At 39.1% G+C, this 18,930-nt stretch overlaps 1 protein-coding gene across 4 annotated transcripts in view; it reads right to left on the bottom strand.

The window, feature by feature from the left end:
- Positions 1 to 18,930, bottom strand: part of LOC134211655 (GTP-binding protein Di-Ras2) — a 127,850-nt gene that overhangs the window by 16,832 nt on the left and 92,088 nt on the right. For all 4 annotated transcript variants that reach the window (XM_062688754.1, XM_062688757.1, XM_062688758.1 and 1 more), the window contains 2 exons: positions 11,335 to 11,696; positions 7,972 to 8,249 (listed from right to left, as the gene is read on the bottom strand). In XM_062688754.1, coding sequence (XP_062544738.1) covers positions 7,972 to 8,249; positions 11,335 to 11,505 — 449 coding nt within the window. In that variant the 5' untranslated portion in view covers positions 11,506 to 11,696. The remainder of the gene's footprint in view (positions 1 to 7,971; positions 8,250 to 11,334; positions 11,697 to 18,930) is intronic.

Here is an 18,930-nt window from a genome sequence, read left to right as displayed (position 1 = left end):
AAACTACCGTCGGAACAGGTATTGTTATATTCTGGTATTCGAGGGAACAACGCTCCCCGGAACCGAGGTGTTGGTTTCATGTTTAGCGCCCACGCACAAGCGGCGAACCAATTAATAACCAATTGTAAAATATCTTGGTTGTGCATATGCACAGCATATGTATTGAAATGGACAAATTGATATGACATTTGCGAAAAAGAATCCACGTGTCTTGGAGGGACTCGAACCCTCAACATCCTACTCTCTAGATAGGCGTGATAACCCCTACACAACACAGAAAAATGCTTTTATCGAAACAAGCGGTTATTGGTACAAAACAGTGATGATGACGGATAGTTTTGGGCCCAGTTTAATCATCACCAGATAGTGTTCAGAGTCTATGTTAGCGCCCCGATTGGTGCTGCCGTCGAAAATGTCGGAGAAGTGCGTTCCATCAATAAGAACGTGGTCGATTTGTGATTCTGTCTGTGGTCTGTGGTGATCTCCAAGGGCGTCGATACTGAAGGCTGTGGTGGCAGTAGAATAGTAGATACTACTAATGGCAATATTCTTGAAGGCGGTGAAATCAAGAAGTCGCAGGCCGCTTTCGTTCGTCAGGTGGTGTGCGCTGAACTTTCCAAAACTCGATCTAACCCGGTCAACCTGAGCGTTCAAATATCCAATGATGAATCTAACGTCGTGGCTTGTGCGACTGTCGTACTCACGTTCGAGCTGGGTGTAGAATGCCTCCTCATCATCATCCGTGCTTCCGGAGTGTGGGCTATGGACGTTGATTACACAAAAGATGAAGAACTCCCTACAGAGAACTCTACATGCTTGCGGATACATGCAGCTTTTTACAGAAGTTTAACAGAGCCCACTGTCTAACCCCACCACATCCTGGACGAGGCTTGGGGAAGGGTCGTCAAACCATTGACATAGATTGCCAATACGTTGGACATAGTCCCTGCTGCCTCTGTTCATGTAAAGTGCAAACATTAAATTTTGGAAATTATCTTATGATTACAAGACAACAAATAATTTGGAAAACAATAAATAAAGAATGGATTAAATTGCTGATGGTTACAAAAAATTGTATGATTTTGACCACACCAGGTAAAAGTCCCCAATATTCTTTTTTTTTTTTGAAAAAAAAAGACAATATAGGTAAAATAATCCAACTACAGGAAAGAAATTACGGAGAATCCAGGTAAACCTTGGTAGTAATAAAATAGGTCCAGGTGACGTTGAGTGCGCTGCTCTCCGGAGATAATTTAAATGGCTCAAGCCTCTTATTCCCTCTGGCCATCCGAATTCGAAATGGAAGTGCAATTCCGAAAATGTTCTAATATATCCGACCGTAGCTACAATTATACAGAACACCGGAGAATGAATCATATGTACTCATATAACAACCGAAACGAAGGATTGGGGCGCAAATTGATCTGTTTCCCATTATTGCGATGTTCACAGTAGTGAGCGCGCATGATAATAATAAATTACGACAGAGATTAGGTCGAAATCGTTCCTTGTTCAAATATCATTAATTTTGGAGCATGTTATTAAGAAAGGAACAAATGTCCTACGACGTCTACATTTTCTGGGCAGAATTCTCCTCCTAATCCCTTGCTATATCTTGGTCTTCTTATTTCACATGATTTTCTCCCTTAAAAATAATATCTCATTAATATGACCTACGCACCTACCTACTGGTGCGGTATATCACCCTGATTTTTTTGCGGCGTCTATACCGATTGTAAGGGATATTTTTACTCAAAACGGAAATTTTTACTCAAAACGTAAATTGCTTATAAACATAACCTACAAGCTTTTTAGAGGATTCACATAATGGAATAAACATGTCGATTTGTAAGAATTTTCGCAAAACCGTACAAAAAATCTTTCTTAAAAATAGTAATAGAAACTAATCGGAGGTTAATGTTACGAGGGACTCAGAACCATAGTGTAAAATAATCGAACATTTTTGGTGAAGTCCACCTTTCGTCATTTGTCAGTTCACTTCCAGACACATTCGTAGTCGGCTCTGGACTGTCAATATTCGGTTGAATATTAGTCATTGAATATTTATGCACATTTTACAAATTGATAAATTATCTGAAATCTGAAAACGTTTCAAATGAGTAAAGTAATTTATCACATAGAACTAAATCCGATTTTCATCCGCGAGGAACTTTCAACGGTAAACATCAACATAAACAATGCTAAATATGTTTTTTTCTGCACATAGTAAGCACACTCAGTGACAGTCGAATGAATGAGTTGGTGGAGTAGTCGTCTGACTATGTCATTCTATGTTTTGAATATTCATGCGATGTTTGTCAAAATTCGGACCGAACTTGCTTCATGAAGATGAATATTTTAAGCTCTGCTCAGAACCCGCGTTGGGGCTCTCGGGCTGCCCAGTCACTAGAGGAGGGGGTGAGGGGTGGGGTTGGGCTTATAGCTTTGGGGTAAACAAGGAATGCCCCATCTTTTAAGAAATAGATTAGGGCGGCGGTGCTAGCAGCGTCGTCGGATAGTGCATCCCTGATGCTAGCAGATATCCCGTAGGTATCCCTGAAAGCCTGATATTTGGGGCATCGACAGACATAACGTTCCACGGTGTTGCGAACATCACAGACGTCGGAGGTTGTATGAAAAGGGCTCCCGTCGAAGTTATGCGAGAGCCGTGTGTGTTCGGTTCGTAGCCGGGAGATGATTTGCTATCTGTCCATGCCGATGTGGTCCCCTTAATTTTCCGAAGGTAGCCGGAAGTTGTGGCAATCCAGGAAATTTCCCAGTTTTCTCGTACAGCTTTCCTTATCTAGGTTTTTATGTCACCTAACGAGACGGGTGACCTAAAACGGTGGCCCTGATATCTGTCTCCAGCAAGGAGATCTGCCATGATGTTTCCAGGCACTCCGCAGCCCCCTGGAATCCAAGCGAAGGTCGTGTTCGGGACCATGTTCGATAAGGTGCTTCGGATCCAGGGGTGCTTAGGCTCATCGCTCTGGAGTGCGGAAATAACGCTGGCAGAGTCGGACAGAACGAGGATGGGGTTTCCTTGGTGGATAGATGGCGGCGATGAAAGCCGCGGCTGCTTCAGCCGAAAAGATGGTGCACAGGAGGCTGTTTGGCACACATTTGGTAGTCCAAGAAGTCGCAAATAATACATTGCCTGTGAGTAGTCATATAAAAATATTATAGAAAATACGTAATAAAGCTTTTTTGAAAAGTCGTGGAAAAATGGATTTCAAAAAGTGCCTGTGCAATACGCCCCACCTTAAGGTAGCCTCACACCTCGGGAATTTGGTTCGCGGATTTTTTCCCCATGCATTTTTGCATATGCGATGTTTTCGGAATTTGGACACGGAAAATCAAAATCCCGGCCCCATTTAAAATACACGGGGCTCAAAATCCGCTGGAAAATTTTCCCGAGGTGTGAGGCAGCCTTTAACCAAAGACGTTTCATAGCCCTTCATTAGTATTTTATCAATCCCATAATAAAAAGGTTACAAATCCCTATGTGCTTGACATTAAAAAACCAACGTAAGTCCATTTAAGCAGGTTGGAATTACTGTAGCGTCCCTAAACGCCATGCAATAATCATCATTTTTCTTCTATTTTTAAAGTATGTCATATAAACGAACAAAAGGAAAGATTGGACAGGTTGGAACCTGTCCATTTATGTTTATCAAATAGCAACTGCTGTTGAAAATAAACAACGGATATTTAAGTATAAGCAAAACTTGGCGAATAAGCTGGCCTAGAAATAGTAGCTGACTCAATTATTAAATAATTGTTTATTTAGAGAGTACGAATGCTCTCGGAGCAGAATGTCACATGAGAGTAAATGTAGGTACCATGCAACATTCTGCAACATTATTGAAAATGAGAGAAAAAATGTAAACAATAGCCAGTAGTTATAAATAACGTTTTTGTAAATAAAGAAGAGAGTCGGATTTTGGAATTGGAGTTAGCAAGTCACATCAGAATTGTTCAAGTGTTTTATTTTTCAAATTGTGATGACTGTTTTCCAGAAAACTAACCGCTCGAGCTCGCGCATTACATTTCAATAGTTTCTATATAATTTGGTAGCAACTGCTGCAAGCTCGCCGTGCTTGTGTCCAGTTGGTAAGGGCATATCGTCCTGCCTACACTGGGGCGTTTTGACCAGTGATACATATTTTTGAAAAACACATTTTTTGAAAAACGTTACATTTTTGAAGATGGAAGCAATTTTAAATCATATTAACCAATGAGAAAAGTTATTTGGTTGCCCAACTGAGTGTTCCAGTGTAAGTTTTGCGGACAGTATGCTAGCGTCGCTCCAGAATGTTGAGCAAACAAACATTGAAAATTACATCAAAACTGCATTTTTTGTATTTTTTTTATTTTCATTACGTAATACAAAAATACTCCTATAATCACATAGGATGATGGTCTTACAAATATTTATAGGTACCAACTGATTTTGACCTTTAGTTAGTTATAGTTTTCTAGAAATCAAAGTGGGGCGTTTTGGTCAGGTGGGGCGCATTATACCGTCTTACCCTACGCATTTCCTGGCTGTCATAGTAAAACCTGTTGAGTTATCACAACGGAGGACGGCACTGGCCGCGGATTGTGCTTTGATCCGTGTACGACCGGGCGTGTCGCTAACGACAACCAACAGAATATCGTCTGCATATATGTAGATATGTATGTTGGCGGGGAGGGAACGAATAACCCCGTTCATAGCCACGAGGAACAAACTCCTGTTTCCTCCGGAAAGGTCTTCGAACTATGATTACCAATCCTAACTTGAAAAGAAAGACCTGTGAGGAAATTACGGACAAAAGCAAGGAGGTTGCCGGAGAATCCCCACTCTTTCAACTGCTGGAGGACGTAAGGAGGCCTTGAAGATATTTAAGGAAACTAGTTCCACAGGCGTTCTGCAGTACATCTCCCAGGTATGCGAAGTATGTTCCCGTGCAGTATCTCAGTCAGAACACCTGTTGGCGGAAGCCGAACCTACGATCGCCTTCTAATTTATCCCTCAGACGACGATTCACTAACCTCTCAACGATCTTGGAGACACAAGATGTTAGTGAAATAGGCCGGTACTTTGTGACATCTCGGGAGGAAATGTTGTTCTTAGGGATGGGTTCAACGATGCTTTTCCGCCACTTGTCCGGAAAGGTATGATCAGACCATGCTTGGTTGATCAACTCCAGAAACCGCGATAACCAATCCCATCGTTTTGCTCCTTAAGAGGGCAAACGACAGCTCAGGAAAATGGAGAATTAAAGGCGGCATTTTATGAATCCTGAGGAACTCGAAAATTGAAGAGAGAGACGAATATCTGCTGGCAACAGTCTGCTGAAAATGAGCTGGATAGTCGTTGACGGAGACTAAACCAGCGAAATCTTCCCCGAGAGCATTGGCCACCTCCGGGGGATCGGAAATGGTACGATCCGGTGTGTCGAGATGGCTGGGGGAATATCTTCGCTTACAGCTGAGTGTGTCACTTTTCCCCAGCGTTCGACCGCAGATTGGCCAAGGTTGACCGAGTCGAGAAAATCCTCCCACTATTCTCTCTTTGCTTCAAGAATCACTGACCTGCATTCATAGTGTTTTTCTTTATAGTCCTGGAGGGCAGTTGCCTTGTTAGAATGACCAGCGGGAAGGGTCCGCAGCGCTCGGAGATCCTTCCTTCTCGCCTTAACCATATTGCGTGTGTCGTTCGACCACCATCCAACGGAGTGCCTTTCGTGCTGGTCGAGTATGTGGTATCAGGCAATGGCGGCATCGAGGACGCTTTTGGTGAAGTCGGGAAAAGTTGTGGGTGTGTTTCGTTCACATTTGCGTCCCCAATAATTGAAAATTACTTCTTAAATAAAGTCTTTATATCAAATAAAAACAAGTGTCATTTTTCAACACTGAAGAAAACTATTCATGTTAAAACATGACATGGTAAACTTATTTGAAAACAAGCGATGAAAATGAAAAAAATTAAACAATGATTGTATGCCTTTTTGGAAATCGATGATGTTTTCGATAATAATTAATCGATGGTCGTTATTCAGGCAATAAACAAGTAACCTATCGACGAGAGGTGCAATTTGCTTCCTAAACAATCGCTGTTTCAAAGAACCGCATAATAAATCTGATATTATTTATTGCATATAAATTGTCAACAATATTCTCTTTGTCTTCTACTAAGAGGGACATTAACAAAATTGTTGGGCTCCAATTGTTTTTGACAATTACACAGAGCTGATTTCGTCGTTTCGTTTTCATTTTCATGTTGCTGTTTACGTCATAAGCTGTTTACGTGATTCTTGGAAGGCCTCATTCGCAGCTTCACTACGTCTTTTCATTTCATGGAAAATGCCATTGTCACAGTCCACACATTTTCCTATAAAAATTACATAGCACAATGACGTTTTCCATGAAGCGAAAATTCTACGTTATGGTAACATATTTCCCTTACTGGGGGACAGAGTCTAAACTCCACACCAGGCGATTGAAATTGCTTACCGTATGACCTGTGTGCCATAATCGTACATAATTTTCTAAATTTCATAATTCATGTTATCAAACATAACTTAATAGTGCATAAATTATGAATAATTTTGAAAACCTTTACATTAGAAAAAAGTGGTGTTGTTCTGTTTCCACGTGGGTCCATTTTTTGTTTGTGTACGGACAGAATGTGGTTGCATATGGAGGCGCGTGATACACCGTAGGAGTAGTCGCCTGTTTTTGGAGAAAAAAAGTAGATGGTGTTGCGTAGATAATCCTTGGGAAATTAAAAGAATGCTATAATTCCAAAAGATTATCTGGGGTTCAGAAGCCGTAGAAAGTTTTCTATATCAAGGGTATGGTAGTTTTTGACGAAATATTGGTATTCTGAAGAGTATTCCTCGATAGTGAAGTCAACTTTAAGATTGTTTGAAAACTCGACGTGCATATGCACATTTTTTGAAACATTAACCACTTTGCTTTAATTGAACCACCGATGCTCCGAAAGATTATCGAAAGTATCCCATTCGGATTCCGATGGAAATTTCCTGGATTTCGTATATAAAACATTGCTATCAAATTATTAGAATCCATGCAGCACGCAATTAAAATCTTATTTCACAATTTTAGTATACTGCATAAACATTCCTTTTGAATCTTCACTCTACAGTGATTTTGATGTGCCTATCAAGAGGTTTTTTTTTATGTGTGTGTGTGTATCTTCAATCTAACTCCCACTGTCTGGCAGTGGTATTATGGAAGAAAGCTAACTGTAATAAAGTCAGCTTTAGCCCGGGAGTTAGAAGGTGTTAGCTCTATCGCAGCTCCAGTGACCCATTTCAGACTGCCTGGTAACTCAAGTCCAGTCCGAGGCCACTTTCACTTACAATAAGCTCCGCCTGTTTATGCTACCATTATCAATTGGATAATGGATACATAAACAAACTTCCAGATTTTTTAATCCAGCGCGTATTTAGTTTTGGAATCATATAAAAACATATTGAAACAATGTCACCAAATTGATCCAATTCCGGTTCAATGAACTGAGGATACGATGATCATTTCTAGTGTCCACAAACAATTCACTTCACAATTGCAGATCTATTCTGAGCAATGTATGTATGAAAATATAGACATCAGCCATATCTATTTGTTGCGGGAACGACTCAAGAGGTTTTTTTTTATGTACCTCAATAATTTCCAACAATGCAGTTGCGATTTATTCACTTGAAAAGTAACTCAACAATCAAGACTTGTTCACTTGGGAGACTTTTACTCTCTCAACTTTGCTTTACAATATTTATTTGCAATAGATCCTCTGAACGAAAAATCGTTAAGTTAAAAGCAATTGTTATTTTTGGATTGGACGTATCATCGTATATAATCATATCTTTTGTTAAATTGAAAGATATCAACCCATTCACTGCTGCTTAAACAATGCAATCTACAAGTAATGAATGATTGACATCTGACACTGTTACTCACTTCAGTTTCGGCAGTTCGCAAAACACCCACTCCGATACATCCTCGATGCGTACCTCTCGATGTGTGCTACTGAGATCACTTTTGTTGCCAACAATCACCATTGGGACGTCCTGGAAGTCGGCTCGTTGTTCTCGGATTTCTTCAAAGCACTGCTTCACACATCCCAGACTCAGCTCGGACGTACTTGCGTAAACCAGCAGGAAAGCGTGGGCGGTCGCAATCGATAGTCTCCGCATGGCCGGAAACTGCATCTCACCAGACGTGTCTAGTATGTCAACCTGTTTTTTCGCAGTCCAATCAGCGCAGAGTAGAAAAGAGAAAGCAGAATATTAGAATCAGGAATTACGAACCTTACCTGAGAAAAAACAGAACTATCCACCCAGCGATTGTGATGCATTTCAAAAGCTTTTTAAAAGGTAATGATTAAGGTATGAGCGATGTGTTGGTAACTTGTACATAATTTTGGTCACATAATGAATAAACAAATATTCGATAAATTGGATGTTTAGCTTAGTCAGGTCTAGTCTACGTATACAATGACGAGCTCGGTGGTCAACGCGTGGAAACGTGAGATAGGAACTTGTCGGGACTAGAGCTGTATAGGACGCTCCTTTCTTGATGCCAATCCGAAAATTTTCAGCCCTACCCAATTAACAAAACTTCCTTTCTGTGGTATTGTGGGGATGCAGAAGTATCCTCAAGAGGTAATCAAGCCCAGAGCTGCAAGCCTCTCTAATAAAAACATAAAATAGGTATCATCAATATCTAGTAACTACACACTTACATCCCCTTCTTTCCCAACTGATTGTAAGGACTTGGCCGGTGCCGTTATTGATCTACATTTATGAGCTGCTGAAACGTGTATTTCGAGAAGAGATGATAAATCCCAAACACTATTCACTTGGCTCATAGTGCAATATAGACCAGTTCTGATCAATCAGTGTTCTTGAACACTAAATGTATGTAAAGACTTGCTTCAAAATCGAACTAAAGATAGATGGCCCAAAGGTACATGGTGTTATATACCAATGGACTCAGCTCGACAAATTTAAGTGATGCCTGTATGTGTGTCTGTAAAAATGCGACACTTTTTCTCAAATTAGGGGAACTATTCCGTTTTCTATCTAAATCAACGTGTTGTGCGATGGAAAACAACTAAAATAATACAAAATTTGTTATTAAACAGTACGAAGTAATCACTCGTTGTGTTACAAGTTTTTCGAATTCAAATTCTATTCGACCCCATAACAGAGAAATCAATCGATTTCTTGAGGATATGCTCTTCATTTTAATTAAAGTGTTATAATCTTGTAATGCCAATCGAGCATTTTTTCCTTCATCTGTGTCTCAGAATGTATGTAATTATGACAGATATTGTTATTTATAACAAATATTGATATAATTATGATGTGTTTTTTGTGATTTTTATGACTAGCTGTTCGGGCAGCTTTTTTTTAACTATCATTTATTTGGAAGGCTCATTAGCCGTAAAGCGTTATGGAGCCGGAAATTCGGGAAGCTTTCTGACATACTTAATGAAATTCTTCTAAAAGTTTTTCCTGGGAATTTTACAAAAGTTTTAATACTTTCAGGACTTACTTCTAGAAATAATCCAAAAATACTTTCAAGACTTGCTTCTAGAAATAATCCAAGAATTCTTCCTGCAATTCATGCAGAAGCTGCTCCTGGGAATCGTTTAGGAGTTAAGCTAGCAACTTTTTCAAAAGTTTCATCCTCCTGAAGATACTCCTGAAATTCAACGAAGAGTTCTTTCTGAAAACCTTCCTGAAGTTCCTTCCAAAAATCCTTCATGAGTTTTCCGGATATTATAAGAGAAATTCTTCTAGGAGACTCATCAGAAAGTAACATAGCTCTGGTCTGGTACTTTCGAATGAATTTCTGAATGAATTCCTGAAGGAACTTAAAAAGGAACTCCTGGAGAAACTTCCTTCAGGAATTCCGAGAGAATCCTCCTTTAAAACTTTTCTGAAAGTTAGTTTCGACAGAGATTCATCCCTTTACCATATGCAGGTGCGCATTAGAGGACATGGCGAAGAAATTTGTTAGACCTTAAAAACGAATCTCTGGAGAAACTTCCGAAACAATTCCTAGAGAAATTTGAAACGGAATTCCAGGCGAAACTTCCGAAGGAATTCCTGAAAAAAATTCAAATGAGATTTTTGAAGAACTTTTGAAGAAACTCCTAGAGAAACGATCTAATGGAAGAACATAAGGAATCTCTGAAGGAGCTTCTGAATGATTTCCTAGAAGACTTCTGAAGCAATTTTAGGAGGAACTCAAAAAGAATTTCCAGGAGCATCTTCTGAAGAAATTTTTAAAGAAACTTTTTGGGAAATCTTCCGAAGGAATTCCTGTAGGAGCTTTCGAAAAAAAAGTTTCGAAAAGCTTTTGAGAGTTTTCCTGGGATAACTTCTGAAGGAATTTCTGGGAGAACTTCCGGAGGAATTGCTGAAGAAAATTCCAAAGAAATACCTAGTGGAACTTCCGAAAAAAAAATCCTAGAGGACCTTCCGGAAAAATCGTGGAAGCACTTCCAAAAGAATACTTGGAAGATTTTTGGAAGCAACTCCTGAAGGATCTGCCAAAGCAATTCCTGAAGGAACCTCTAAAGGAAATTCCTTGAAAATCTTGAATTTGCTTTGGAAGGAATTACGTCGTAAGTTTCTTAAAGATTTCCGTTGAAAATCCCTCCAGAAATTGCTTCGAAGGTTCCATGAATTCCTTAAGAAGTTCCTCCGGAAATTTCTTCAGAGGTTTCACCAGAATTTGCTTTGGAATTTCTTCCAAAAATTCCTTCGGAAGTTTCTACAGGAATTCCTTTGCATATTGCTCCAGGTAATCCCTCGGAAGTTCTTCGAGGTTCTTTTTTTCGAAAGAGAAATTCCTTAGGAAGTTCTTCAAGATTTTTTTTCGAAACATTTTGGTTTCATACTGGTTTTGTTACACTCTTGTAGAGTTAACTATGGTCTTCAAGAGCGTTATAAAACTTAAAAGGTTATTTGGGTATGAAAGTTCCTCCCAGAATTCTTCGGAAGTTCCGGAAGAAAAATGCCTCCCTGAAATTTCGACCAAAACATCGCTTTTGGCAAAAGCACATCTTTCAAAAAAGCATTTCCATTTTTAATTACAAACAGTGGTAAGTTATATATAATAATGCAATTATTGTAAATCTGTGGTTAGCAAAAGTGCGATTTTCATTGCCTTTTAAATGCACGGGAGAAGCATCACAGTTGCTAGTTGGATTGATATTAATTTATTAACTGATATCAAGCGGTAAAAACCTTGTGATGACCTTGTTGTACAGTCGGAGGCATAATCGTATGGTTGAATGAAAGTACTTACCTTTAACGTCACTGAGCCCAGGTCGTATTCTCGATTGTACAAATCCTCCACAGTTGGTCTGTACTTGTCTGAATAAGTTTTAAACAGAAAGCGTTTTATAATGCAGCTCTTTCCGACGCCGGCACCACCGAGGATCACCAGTCTTATTCGTTCAAAGTCAGACATTTTCATTTAGATTGCAGAAGAAGTGTGAGGAAACGTGCACTGAAGAACTTATTGTGAGCTACCCGTGCACAGAGCTGGCTCCGGCCACATATGGTTGCTGCCTGTTGCACTAATTCATTAACTTTTTGTTACTTCACCACCACTTTTTCTAGCTTTTCATGGTACGGCTCCACCTATTTAATTTTTCGACCGTTTATCTGATAAAAATGAAGTATTTCGTTCAGTTTAATTACATCAAATGAAAGACACATGCAACATACTCTCGGATTTGTGCTTTTCGTCTATTTTAAACACGATTTTTCTATGCAGTATGTGACAAGTAAACGAAGTAAACTTGTATTATCTCAAATGATTCTAGGATCTTGTTAACCCTATTACTAGCAATATTGATGGAAAAATTGTGAAATGTGTCATATGTAGTGTAAACCCCCAAATAAAATAACAAAATTAATGGTGGTTAATGGAATGTGTTTACTTACTAACGCTATACGACGCATATCCCTGATGGCAAGGCAAATGGTTCGCTGGCAACACCAAATCCGGACGAAAGGTGAAATGGAAATTTCATGCTTGATACATAATTACACTAGTTTCTGAAACTATTAAAGTTTTCCAATCCGATACGAAATTTCAATTATTTTTCCTGAAGTTCTAAGAACGATATTGATGTTAAGAAACACAACAACTGAATGGAGAAAAAGAATTTTCCCCAAGTTGATTGATAGGATAAAAGAAGGGGTTGAACTGTGGAAGAGGTATCTGCAGTACAGAAATATCACAAGTCGTTCGGGCCTGATGGTCAAGGTACCAAGTCCTGGCAGGATCCCTAATCTTGTTCTTGAACATGTGACACTGGCTGATCCGGATATGTTAAGAAGTTGCCTACAATGTTCACGACCAGTAGATGGTATCGGATTTATATCAGAGCTCGTTATTCTGTTACAGCTATTTTTTTATAACAGAAGTTGTTATAAAACATGTTTCATTAGTAGATAAAACAACAAAAATTGTAACAAAATTTCTTCTAGTTTTAACAAAAATATAACTAAATATGTTTTCAATTGAACAAAAATATAACTCGATGTGCTTACAAATTATGTTATTGAAAAGAACAAAGTAATTACTGGTTTTGTGACAACTATTGCTATTCATAATTATTATATCACATTGTGTAATAATCATGTTATGCCGATCATATAATATTATGTTCTTTATCCGGTACAGTGAAATTATAAAAAAAAATATTGCACATATTGTTATTTGTACATATACACATATAATGATATAATTATGATATAATTTTGTTATGACTAGCTGATCGGATTGTCTGGATGGAAGTGGCAGTAGCTGGTTTTACTGACAATGTCCAGGATATCCGTGGGAGATCCTTTGACGTAGCTGGCAGTTTTACCTACTCGGCTCGGTTTAATTTACCTACTCGGCCAAGCCGAGGTACATGCCTTAAGTAAGGCCTTAAGATCTATACCCGTAATCAGAGATCCATCGGCCTGTTTCTAAAGTGGTACATGCCCTAAGTGCCCTTGGAATATTTCCATGGTCATCCAAGAAAATCCTTAAGCTCCACACGCGTAGCTAAAAATTAATGGGCTTGTTTTAAAAGCGATACACGCCGTAGTACATTGAATATAATGCGACCTTCACATGTGTTCATGGTCATCCAAGAAAACCCTGGAGTAGGCTCGAATGTGATACATGTCATTTGTGATAAATTGCACAATGGATCCAGAGCCGGATCTAGTAAGATAAAAATATTTGCGCCCAAACTTTTATTTCAAAATATATGGTGTCTTTAGGAAAAAATCATATTTTTTACGATTTTTTTCAATGTAGTGACATTAGGATAGTACCCTTATTTCAGAAGTTCGCAATAACAACTTTTTGATAATTCCGTAGAGACTTGTGAAAGGTTCCACAACGTTGTAGAATGATTAATTTTGAGCAACTTGCTGAAGATACAATATTTCTCGCTTAACTTTTCAAAAGGACCTAAGTAACTTTTTTTTCATAATTTAATTTGAATACTGTAATCAAAAGCTTTCGTACTGGTCTATTGATCGCAACATTCAAATTAATTCTTGAAAAAAAGGAAAAAAAGATTTCTTTCTCTAATGGTTCCCAAGTTATGAGTATATTAAATAAATACGTAAGGGTGGTCCCTTAAAATCAGTTTTTTCTCATAACTTTTTATACATTTGTTTTTCGCAAAAAAAAAAATAATTCCGAGCACTTTTAGAACTTTTGGAGGCGCACATTTTTGCCAAAGAGCCATGAATCTATCTCTTATAACTGAAAACATATTTGAGATTTTCTTTGAAAAAAAAACATTTTCACCTTCTTCTCTTATACCAATTATACATAGAGGCTATATGTTCGCTCCTAAAACAAACGTTTATAGGAGTCCCGGAGACTTATAGTGTTTTATTTCAATCGACACACATCGCCGAAAGAGAGTCACTCATTTGAACATTTTTGGACACAAATTTCCCTAAATAATAAAAAATATCCATTAACAATTAAGATTTTTGCTGAGGGTGGCTGGGTTCGATTCCCGGTGCCGGTCTAGGCAATTTTCGGATTGGAAATTATCTCGGCTTCCCTGGGCATAAAAGTACCATCGTGTTAGCCTCATGATATACGAATGCAAAAATGGTAACCTGGCTTAGAAACCTCGCAGTTAATAACTGTGGAAGCGCTTAATGAACACTAAGCTGCGAGGCGGCTCTGTCCCAGTGTAGGGATGTAATGCCAATTAGAAGAAGAAGAAGAAGAAGAAGAAGAAGAACTTGCTTTCGGGAAACCTTTCTTATTGTATCCAATTGAAAATGGGTCGGATCAAACTATGGGATCGGAAGCTATGGCCGGCACTGGTCAGGTGACGGCACCCCGACGTAGCTTTTGACTGATATGGACATTTTGATACATGTCATGCATGTACTATATAACCACGTTCTTTTTGTGCCTACTACCGATCCAAACAGATGCCTATGTTTTGTTTAACAAAGAAAACATTGTTGCATCAAGTAAAAACCTACTCAGAAGATTTCCTTGATTATTTTGTGTTTCAATATTGATTGCTACCGTAGCGTTTGCAATTAAGCTTTTATTTTAATTTTTCAATCTGATTGCTAATTTTGGTTGTAGCCACCCAAACATGGTCGGTTATCGGCACCCCAGTTTCCAAGGGAGATATAAAAAAGACAGGAAAACCATCTTCGACCAGAGGTCGTACAGACTGAACACTCAAACACCTAGCATGAGACAACGGACAGGACACATAACACCGACCAGTGTAGAATTTTTCGGTCACGAAAAGTTTCCTACTTACCGGGTAGGAATCGAACCAGCACTCCATAGCGCATGCGTCTAGACGTTTGACATTGCTAATCATTCATTTCATTTATTTAGTCTACATCTAAATAGATAACACTGAATCAACAATTTGACGCCACAATACACGGTTCGAGGCCGCATCTCTCCATCCTTGGATACACCCCACGTCCCCATACGTCTCGTACCTGCCGGATCGGAAGCGAACACCATCTTTGCAGGGTTGCTGTCCGACATTCTTGCAACATGTCCTGTCCATCGAACCCTTCCGGCTTTAGCTACCTTCTGAATACTGGGTTCGCCGTAGAGTTGGGCGAGCTCGTGGTTCATTCTTCGCCGCCACACATCGTCTTATCGCACACCGCCAAAGATGGTCCTAAGCACCCGTCTCTCGAATACTCCGAGTGCTTGCAAGTCCTCCTCGAGCATTGTCCATGTTTCATGTCCGTAGAGGACAACCAGTCTTATTAGCGTCTTGTACATAACACATTTAGTGTGGTGGTGGATCTTTTTAGACCGGGCCCTGTCGCGCTCGGTTCCGCCCACAAGCATGTACTTTGTCTTTGACGCATTTACTACCAGTCCAACTTTTGTTGCTTCACGTTTCAGGCGGGTGTACAGTTCTGCCACCTTTGCAAATGTTCGGCCGACAATGTCCATGTCATTCGCGAAACAAATAAATTGACTGGATCTGTTGAAAATAGTACCCCGGCTGTTACACCCAGCTCTCCGCATGACACCTTCTAGCGCAATGTTGAACAACAGGCACGAAAGTCCATCACCTTGTCTTAGTCCCCGGCGCGATTCGAACAAACTGGAGTGTTCGCCCGAAATCTTCACACAGTTTTGCACACCATCCACCGTTGCTTTGATCAGTCTGGTAAGCTTCCCAGGGAAGCTGTTCTCGTCTGTAATTTTCCATAGCTCTACGCGGTCTATACATATCACAGCCGCCTTGAAATCAACGAACAGATGATGCGTTGGGACCTTTTTTTTGTGTCTTTATTAAGGAGACTTTCAGCCCGAGGCTGGCTCGTCTCCGCCGTTGGGACCTGGTATTCACGGCATTTTTGAAGGATTTGCCGTACAATAAAGATCTGGTCCGTTGTCGAGCGGCCGTCAACGAAGCCGGCTTGATAACTTCCCACGAACTCATTCACTAATGGTGACAGACGTCGGAAGATGATCTGGGATATCACTTTGTAGGCGGCATTAAGGATGATGATCGCTCAAAAGTTCTCACACTCCAGCTTGTCGCCTTTCTTGTAGATGGGGCTTATAACCCCTTCCTTCCACTCCTCCGGTAGCTGTTCAGTTTCCCAGATTCTGACTATCAATTTGTGCAGAAGATGGCCAGCTTTTCCGGGCCCATCCTGATGAGCTCAGCTGCGATACCATCCTTACCAGCTGCTTTATTTGTCTTTAGCTGTTGGATGGCATCCTTAACTTCCCTCAAGGGTGGGGCTGGTTGGCTTCCATCGTCCGCTGAACTGACGTAGTCATCTCCTCCGTTGCCTTGACTTTCACTGCCTGTACTCTCAGCGCCATTCAAATGTTCTTCGTAGTGCTGCTTCCACCTTTCGATCCCCACACGTTCGTCCGTCAAGATGCTCCCATCCTTATCCCTGCACATTTCGGCTCGCGGCATGAAGCCTTTGCGGGATGCGTGTACCGATGGGTGTACCGATACGGTGTTGGAAGTAGGTGCTGCGAATGGCCATATTCTTGGAGGCAGCGAAATATTGCTAATTGCTAATCGCACGGCCACGAAACCCATAAAATATCAAGACAAATCAAAGTAAAATGCCTATTTTCAGGTTATTGCCACCTTGTGAGCGAAAATAACAATTTTTGAGAGCTTAATTGAATAAGACAAAACGGCATAGAATCAACACCTAACAAAATTATTATTAAACATTTCTCGCTTAACTTTTGAAAAGGACCTATGTAACATATCATCCATTCTGAGAAAAACGAAGTAAAAGTTGAAAAAATGATTTTTAAATATGTATTAAATACAAACACATTTTTAAATTCCTGTTTCCTCTAGAACCAAGCAACACCATGTATTCTGCTGGCGCAATCGATATCATTCGATTTTATGTTAAATTTTCTACGTAAACATCAAAAACGTTAGATGGGACATTTTGATCATTTGTGCTGTACATTGGACATGTGACATTGGACGTTTCATATCGACTATTGTTACATTGGTTATTTTTAATTTTATTAGTGTTAATTAGTTTTGGCTTGGATAATAATTCGAAATTAGTAGAATCTCTCGTGCAAACAAATGATAGTGTCAGATTTATAGCCTTTTCAGATAACGATCACTAACGAGGTATTTGACGTGAGGGTATGTGATGTGAGGTATATGAAATGAAAATAAAATGAGCAATCTTTGACATCAAGATAGTCTATCATGTCATTAAGCTCGAAATCTGATCAGGCTATTAGCTTTTCTTGTGAAACAAAGTTGTACCCAAAGGTGGATCACTTCAAAAATAATTGTTCAATTGGAGCTATGTTATATGTTTGACTTTTTATGCCATTCGACTCAGCTCAACGAATAGGGTATCCAATCATGGTTTGAACCAAATGGCGGGTTTCAGATGAGTCGGCAAAATAAAGTTGATTTATTTTATTAAAGGGACATGTTAGAACTGCGATTTCTAGTTTATATGGAAGCTTAGTTTACTATCTTTCTAAAAATATCCTGGGTGCACATATTTATGCTTAGTTTTATTGAAAAAACTTAATAATTACATAACTTTGATTCGTACCATGGTTTGAACTACACTGTTCATGGTTTGAACTAAATTCGTACCATGGTTTGAACTACTGCAGCAGCCAGCAGCTCCTAAATATAATACTAATCACATGCATGAAACGTTGAGGAAATCTATAGAAAAGCAAATTTGTTTTACTATTCATCTTCTTGCATTAGATTAGTAACTCGAATCGTGTGAAAATCGTCTAAATTATCGATATGAAAATTGCGATTTTTTCGTATTGGAAATGTAAACAAAATGCTCCAGCTAGGCGCATGCAGCGCTCCTAGCGGACAGCAGCAGAACATGACTGCATTTACAAGTTCAAACCATGATCAGTTTTTACCTTGTATAAATGTTACTATTTTAACTATTTAAAACTGTTTCTCAATTTTATGATGATGTCAATCGATTACAGATAAAAGTAGCGTTCGTTTGGTATATTGATCTCACTCCTGTGTAATAAAATGCGTCCTTTACGAGCCTTTTGAAATTATGCCACTGGTGGGGGGGATTTAGCGCAAATTCAGGACGTTTTTAAATCGCTTTATTTTATTACTTAAACAATATGTACGAATGTTTAAATAAACTCTATCACTTCCAATATACCTAAATATGCCATTCATACTGTTTTAGGTTCATTCCCTGCCAATGAGATGGTAATTTCTACTGATTTCAAAATGGTTCAAACCATGATACGCTTTTCACTAGTTCAAACCATGATTGGATACCCTATGTTGGTGAAATTCCATAAATGTACAACATATAGAAAAACATTAGGCATCTTCTTCTATGGTCAACCGATGTTAGTGTTCTAAGGTTTTATTTTACGATTAGTTGAACAGTTACTTCTTAACAGTCGAACCAACCTGTTGCAAAAGAGTAAAATCAGCAGTGATTCAAATTCTTTGGGTTTGTCAGTTTGAATATGAATCTGAATTGGGATATGAATCATTTTGACATCAGCGGTTCTAAAGTCATTTTTTAAAACAGTTGAGTTTTAAAAGCCTCAAACTGTTATACCACTCAGTTCTATTTTCTGCAGATTTGAACCACAAATGAATCATGTACACCCGATTCTGTTTTTACACGGATTTTTTTTACACGGCCGTGTAAAAAAAATCCCATACAAAATTTTTACAAAGTTACTCCATTTTGCATGATTCGCCGAGAAACCATAAAACTTGTTTTACACGGATTTTCAAATTTTGAACTAAAACTTTTTACACGGAACGCATCCCCGTGTAAAAAAGAATCAGAATGTAATTCAAATAATTTCAAATTGTTTTGGCGTATGAATACGTCATTTTAT

This window comes from Armigeres subalbatus, chromosome 2 (assembly GCF_024139115.2).
Source record: "Armigeres subalbatus isolate Guangzhou_Male chromosome 2, GZ_Asu_2, whole genome shotgun sequence".
Taxonomy (NCBI): domain Eukaryota; kingdom Metazoa; phylum Arthropoda; class Insecta; order Diptera; family Culicidae; genus Armigeres; species Armigeres subalbatus.
The sequence above is the reverse complement of the archived record's forward strand: the minus strand, read 5'-3'. Positions and strand labels throughout refer to the sequence as shown.